At 33.7% G+C, this 7,368-nt stretch overlaps 2 protein-coding genes across 2 annotated transcripts; one reads left to right on the top strand and one right to left on the bottom strand.

Moving 5' to 3' along the window:
- Positions 1–1,166: 1,166 nt before the first annotated feature.
- On the top strand, positions 1,167–3,083 carry LOC120344792 (putative V-type proton ATPase subunit G). Its single transcript, XM_039414100.2, has 3 exons — positions 1,167–1,394; positions 1,692–1,792; positions 2,007–3,083. The coding sequence occupies exons 1-3, from the start codon at positions 1,313–1,315 to the stop codon at positions 2,175–2,177; spliced, it is 354 nt and encodes a 117-aa protein (XP_039270034.1). The 5' UTR covers positions 1,167–1,312; the 3' UTR covers positions 2,178–3,083.
- Positions 3,084–3,577: 494 nt separating this feature from the next.
- Positions 3,578–6,674, bottom strand: LOC120344790 (uncharacterized). The gene has a single exon (XM_039414097.2). It carries the CDS (start codon positions 6,513–6,515, stop codon positions 5,424–5,426), a length of 1,092 nt encoding a protein of 363 aa, XP_039270031.2. The 5' UTR covers positions 6,516–6,674; the 3' UTR covers positions 3,578–5,423.
- Positions 6,675–7,368: the final 694 nt, after the last annotated feature.

Genomic DNA, 7,368 nt, shown 5'->3' with positions numbered 1-7,368 from the left:
TGTCATACCATCGATCAACCATGATGCTAATTGAAAACTCCGTTATGCAAAGTCTGTGATCTGATAGAAAATAAAAAGTAAAAATGCCTAAAGATGTGAAAACTAGGGTAGCGTATTGTTACGAGTAATACAGTAATATTTGAAGGCACCCAGTTTGTCGAAAAACGGCGGTCGCAAAAATACAAATTATTTCCTTTTATTTAAAATAAAACAGTTTAATTTAGGGTGAACTATCAGGCTCCACATGAATAAATAAAAGCAATACCGTTTTATCAACTTCTTCCATTTTCAAGTACTAAAAATTTGGAATCGATTGGTACATATATATGTTGGGCAGAATATCGATTTTTTTTTCTATCAATAATAACACCGCAACAACAAGAGTACTAACAACGCTAATAATAACAAGAAGTTATCCAAACAATTCACTAACTCATTTATTTGTGTACAAAGTTTTTATAATCTGTAGGGCTGAGAATGATTAACTGGGTTATCGGTTAACCGATTTTAGATGGTTAACGGTTATGATTTATTTTAACTGTTTACTAACATTTCAGGTACAAATCATCTTCACAATGTACATTTCTTCAAAAATGATTACGTTGTCAAATATTTATCTCATGTTCAATTCAAAAGAATATTACTAACTGTATTGCTAAGGACCCAATAAATGTGAAAAATACTTGAAGTACCAAGATTGCTGAATATGAAAATTTGACAATGATGAATTCAGAAGCAGTTTTCCGTAAAAATACTGTATTTCAAAATTGTCTATTCAGTTTGCGCAGTCAATGCTGTTTTTCTATATGATACCTCAAAGTGGAACAATGAATACCGGAATCGGGTTTTACTAAAATACTTCCAAATGACCGAAGAACGCTGCTTAACTTTGCAGCAGAGCGATCTAATCACGAAACTATCTCGATTCGTGAATAATTTTGAGAGATACCGGGATAAGATCACGCGAAATTGCTTTGTCATTATTATGACGTAATAAACAAGAATTATTATGTTAAACTTCACACTGCGGTTAACCGGTTAATTTTACTCGGTTAACGGTTAAAGGGGTTACCCTGAAATTCCCAGCCCTTATAATCTGGCATCATTAAGATTGGAATGCTCTCCAGCGCCAACTTACGATAATCTCTGTCTCGTGATTAACCCGTGACGCGTCTTTTCAGTGACAGGATCGATTTGTAAGATTGATGTTTCGTGGTTTTCTGCATTGACGTTTATTTCATTCCGACGAACGACTGTTCTTCTACTCAGTTCAAGGCTTTATTGGATACGTTTATGAAAGCAGATCTCGGCTATGGCAAGTCAAACTCCTGGTATTCAACAACTTCTTTTAGCAGAAAAAGCGGCATCTGAAAAAGTTGCAGAAGCGAGAAAACGTAAGATAGATTTTTTTTCAATATTGCTGGTACGGTACCGGTAGTTGATCATATCCGTTTAATAGACATGCGGTTATGAGCATACAATTCATTAGTTATTGGCTATTTTAGTATTTTGAATTCACAACCAATTACGGTACAGTACTTAATTCTGTGATTAGCCTGTGTCAGAGTTTGACACTTGGTGAATTGTTTTTTTGTGTGCTCACAAAACTATTGTAATATGACTTGCTGACTTATGACACAATTGTGGTGATACCGGTATGATATTATAACCATTCAATTTTTCTTCAACAGGAAAAGCAAAAAGATTAAAACAAGCCAAAGAGGAAGCAAAAACTGAAATAGAAGAATATAAAAAACAAACAGAACAAAAATATAAACAGCACGAGTTTGAGGTATACGATTCTACTTATAAAATACAAATTTGGAAAATCATAAATAGCTCATTCTGTTTTTCTATACATTTGACTTGATTGATTGACTTGCTTAAGTTTTGAGCTTGTTTTTCTTTTGAGATATCCGCATGTATCGCAGCCTACAACAATTCATATTCCATAATATGTGTTTTTCGAACCAAACATTATAATTATTTTTTTATATAATTTTTAGATCCTAGGTTCTAAAGACGACAGTCGAAAACATATAGAAAGAAATCAAGTTATCCAGATGCAAGAATTAGATAATTGTGTTCAACAGAATAAAGGCAGAGTTATTCAAAGAATTATGGAACTTGTTTGTGATGTTAAACCTAGTTTAAATGAAAATTATGTGAAACAGTAATGATTATAAACATTCATTATTATTATTCGATGTTTGTTGTCATTGTGTCGAGACTGGGCAGTCTTAATTGAATTTTTTATACAGTCAATCGTATTTGTAATCTACAAATTATTAGGTTTAATAGACAGATTCAATTTTAAAATTTTCATAATTAAAGTCATCCTTTCACTACCCAAATTTGCTTCAATTTCAATGAAATAAGATTTATGATAAATTTATGCAAGATTGATATGTTTCAATTATTCAGAATCGAAATTATCTGACCTGGACATTTTCTTCTATTTTCATTAGCTGTATAAGAATGACAAAGGATTTAGTCGTTACATTATTTATATTATTAATGTATGTACCTAAATATCTATCAGTGTGATTGTGAAAAGTTTAAAAATAAATCCCATATTTTGTTATGTCAAACTGGAGAAATAATGCTGTTGCAATTGTTTCTATGCTACTTCACAAATCACATTAGTGTGATCTTTTTGTTTATCGATGTTATTGTCAGTTACTATATTCAATGACAAATGTACGGTATATACATAAAAATATTTGAAGACAATTTTCAAATCTTCAGTCACACTAAAAGCTGAGAAATGTAGTATATGGATTAGATTCTATAAATAGCTTCGGTATGTACAATCTATAACTCGCTACCATTTGGCCTACTAAGCTATGGGAATTTATATATACCGTTTATCCTCGCATATATATATATACTTTGAAGTGAACCAATCCCTGAAGTACACTAATGTCAAATACATTGGTCTCTGTTTGTGTTAAATTGGTTCTCAGTGATTTCTTACTACTCAAATCTTAGGAATTATCTGGTGATCGTCATATTATTGTATTACACAAGATATATATCATGTTATTGTCTCGTTCAAAAAATACAATTTCTCTCTTAAGCAAGTCTATGGAATTTTATTTGTATTTAATATAGGCATTGATGTCTTCATCTCTCTCTTGTGAATCCTCATAAGACTTGCTCAAGTAGTGTAACTGCTTCTAAGGTGATCCCAAATTCACTATTAAGTCGTTCCATATAAGATTCTAGTAATTGCCATAATTAAATGGAATTTATGTTTCCTGGAAGGCTCATTCAAGAACCAGGGCCTGAACCCCCTGAATTTGTACCAAAACATTATTAGCATACATTACAATGGAAGTAGATCCATATTCCTGAAGAACAAGGATGGCCGTGCATCAGTGCTGGATGCTTACGCAGGGCCTGGTTCAGAGTGTAAGTATTTATATATGTATAAAAAAAGAATACACGTCATCAGCTTCTCTTTCTTCTTCCTGAACAAATTCCCAACCTTTGAAAAGCGAGTCCACATGCTTATATGTCTAACACATCCCCTACGCCATATTTCATAACATTTTCAATTCAGATCAACAACAAGTTACATTATTGCTTGTATATTGAAGATGACGTAAGTGAGCTTGCAGTGCACATTATTGCAATATGGTAGAGCAATAATCTCAGAATTGAAATCGCACGCTTTAAATAACAGGTAAAATAATCCTGAATGAAACAAACTGCCGGTAAATACAACAATATTGTTTAAAGAATATATTACCCATATTAAGGTATTTTCTTTTCCCCCAGGATTACTAAGAAAATCTTATTCCATTTATGTAGGAAGTTCATGTACAGCATTATGTTGATCACAAAATTTTAATGCAGTTGCTAACTTGCTACTAATATACATTGTCATGGATCTTTTATAATTAAGGTAAATAAAAATTGCAACGAATGAATCATGGAACTTGTAGGGTAAACATTAGATGATTGCAACAAAAGCAAGTGTAAAACGGCAAGAAATATGCAGCACTATTATAAATGAATTGAAATAATAGGATGAAATAAAATCATGTCAATATTCTTTTTATGTACAGAGCAGGGCTATGAAGTAGGAGACATATTTCCGAATTCTAATGTTGATGAATATCAAAATTCCCAACCAAACTAAAAAAACTTTCACTAAGAATTCTCAACTGAAAATTAAAGATGAATACGTGCATACTCTAAAGTTGTTTAAAACTAAAAGCTCCTTATTAAAGTTTAAGTCCCAGTTAAAATTTTTGCCTAGATTAGAGCGACATGGCTGTTTTATCTAACTAGCTAGGAGTTTGGAGTGTAAATTTTCTATGACGTCACAGCCCTGGTGTGAAAACCTATGTTTACTATTTAATATTTATATGTGTAATGTACAATATGGCAAGATGATACACTGAGATTCAAATACAAAAATCTAGTTAAAATAGGTAATATTGACATTTTGTTATACGCAATAGCCTGGATACTGTAGAAATAATCCCTAAAAGAACGCAACACCTCATAAAAAGAATCTAGTCATGGGCATGAAAAGCCAATATATTAAAAATGATAATATGTAAAAAAGGGAGAAATAATGAATGATAATAATAATCTTCATTGACGCAATAATTTGGGGAGGCACTGCTAAACTGAAACGATTATTCCTCCGAAAATGGTGCTTAAACTGGTCATATACAATGAGTGGTTGCACTTGTAGAATCTGGTTTAGGACAAAGATTACGATTATCACATAAAAAAACTGTACTAAGTTATCTAATGAAATTGTTGCTACATGTAACCAGGTAAAATATTTGTGTTTGCACACTGCCATTGATTTCAGAAAACCTTATCGCAAAGTAAAAATTAAAAAGTATTGACAATTTTAACACAAGAGTAAAACCAGTAACCATAAAAAATAGTTATGCAATTTACGAAGAATTATTTCAATATAAATGCCATATTCCGTTTGCAGTTTCACATAAAATGAGATTAAAATCGATAATCTGTCATGATAAATTTTAGCGAAATGACAATATTAGAAAAAACATTTTGTATATGATATATATATCTACATGCAGTTCGGTGAGTATGAATGCGATTGTTTGTGTATACGTATACGATTTACAAAGTACTTTGATATATATATCTACATGCAGTTCCGTGAGTATGAATGCGATTGTTATACGTATACGATTTACAAAGTACTTTGATATATATATCTACATGCAGTTCCGTGAGTATGAATGCGATTGTTTGTGTATACGTATACGATTTACAAAGTACTTTGATATATATATCTACATGCAGTTCGGTGAGTATGAATACGATTGTTTGTGTATAGGTATAGGATTTACAAAGTACTTCCATCGATGAATTCCATCAAGTTTTAAACCCACACGGACTCAAAACTTCATCTCCAATCTCCTGTTTTAAACAGAAGGGTTGCAGGCTGGTTGTCTCGGATATGTAGAAGGGTTCAGGGGTTGGGTGACTTGCTGAGGCATCGTTGGGCAGGGAGCATTCGGTTGGATTTGTGTAGTGAACGCAGGAACTCCGGGCTGTGACTGTGAGTACATTGGCGGTGGTTGATTTGGAGGCATTTGTCCTGCAGGAATAACTATTGCCGGTTGAGAAGGCATTTGTCCTGGTGGGTAATACTGTGGCCCTTGTCCTGGCATTGATGGGTAGGGTTGAACTCCTGTCACTGGTTGAGGAAACACCTGCCCTGGGGGAACAACAACAGCTTGTTGCGCAATGGGCATTCCTGGGTAGTTCTGTGGTGCATTGATAGGTACCATCATATATTGACCATTTGCAAGTCGAACCATTTGTTGTCGAGAATATGCAGGTCGTGGAACACGGGTGGTCTTCGTGCGACAACAAATACCAGCGCAACAATATGCTGAGTGGACAATACAGATAATCATGCCAACAAATCCAATGATTGCCAAGATAGTGTGGTAAGGTAGTAATATGTATATGTAACTGTGAGGATATACTGTGATGGTGCTAACACCAGAGAGAATACACAGAATAAACATAAAAAATGAGGCTATGATGCTGACGGTCATATTAGCCCGGTACATGCAAACTGTGGGGTAATCTCTTGCTTTTATTCCAAGTATCCCAGATGCAAGTATTACTACACCACACCATATTCCTTGTGCGACAACATTAGATCCATATGTGATTCTGTTTTGATAATATCTTTTCTCATAATCATCATAGTACAGATAGGATGAATTTTTGTCAGCGAGTATCAGTGTAATGACGCATAAAATGCATGATAAAACACCGAAAATTACTTCAGCAATGCCAAGTTTGAACAGAACATTTTTGTGCGTTATCCTCGGCTTGATTTGGGCTGGAGTTGTTGTTTCTGGCTGCGGTGCAGGTGCTGTAACTTGTGATTGAGTAGCTCCATCAGGTTGTTGCTGTGGTTGTATATTCGTTGCAGTTGCTTCAGTTTCAGGTGCAGCAGAATCAAGCTTCACATATCCAGAATCAGTGTTATGAGCCATTGTTTTCAAAAAACTTGAGTTGTCAGCTTTTCTTCAATACATAAGATTTCAATTAGTCCTTACTTAGTGGACAGATTATTAGCAACCGCTGTTTAATCTATATCGCTGAGAAATTAGTAAATATATACAATGATCTAGGTCCATAAAGTATCTAAAGTTGCCAGGTATTTAACCCTTCTGGTTCAAATAAAATGACTTACCATTAGCAAATTATGAAGATAACTGATAAAAAAAAATGAACAATATCATTAAAAGCTTCGTCACCAATCGTTCTTCCTAGAAATCGGGTATTTTTATAATTTTTTAATAAATTTCCAAGGGGCAAAATATATTTCCTGCAGTTAAATTAATGAAAGGCATGATGTTACAATATTGAATTGCTTGCTACATCTCTAAGTTCTAACATTCTGAACATTACTGTGTTGCTACTTATTTATGAATATGTTCATAAAGATTTGTGTAGACCAGAATGTACAACCACCAATGCCAACCAACCCTGAAATCATGAAAGCACAGAAGCATGAAATAGGGGTAAAGTAATACATGTTTATAAACAGTTTAAAGCGAATAAGTGATTGCGTAACTGTTTTTTAAAACTGGGATATGTTAAGTTTTTAATGCTGGATGGTAGATCATTCCGAATTTTTACACCAGTGTATCTGAGGATGTCTTGGGCCCGCTTCGATTGACATCTGGGGACAAAAAGGGACCCTTGAGATGATGATCGAGTGCGATGGCTATGTATAAAATACTGAGCTGTGAAATAATTATCAAAAGCCCTTGGTGCTACTTCAAAAAAGCATAAGTCTTTGAACTGGAATATTTACTTTGTGGCAAATAGAGGGTACAACTA

This window comes from Styela clava, chromosome 5 (assembly GCF_964204865.1).
Source record: "Styela clava chromosome 5, kaStyClav1.hap1.2, whole genome shotgun sequence".
Lineage (NCBI taxonomy): Eukaryota > Metazoa > Chordata > Ascidiacea > Stolidobranchia > Styelidae > Styela > Styela clava.
The sequence above is the reverse complement of the archived record's forward strand: the minus strand, read 5'-3'. Positions and strand labels throughout refer to the sequence as shown.

Coding starts and splice junctions, on each gene's coding strand:
- LOC120344792 (XM_039414100.2), top strand. CDS start 1,313: ATGGCAAGTCAAACTCCTGGTATTCAACAACTTCTTTTAGCAGAAAAA. Junction 1,395..1,691: donor AGTTGCAGAAGCGAGAAAAC/GTAAGATAGATT, acceptor TTTCTTCAACAG/GAAAAGCAAAAAGATTAAAA. Junction 1,793..2,006: donor ATAAACAGCACGAGTTTGAG/GTATACGATTCT, acceptor TATAATTTTTAG/ATCCTAGGTTCTAAAGACGA.
- LOC120344790 (XM_039414097.2), bottom strand. CDS start 6,515: ATGGCTCATAACACTGATTCTGGATATGTGAAGCTTGATTCTGCTGCA.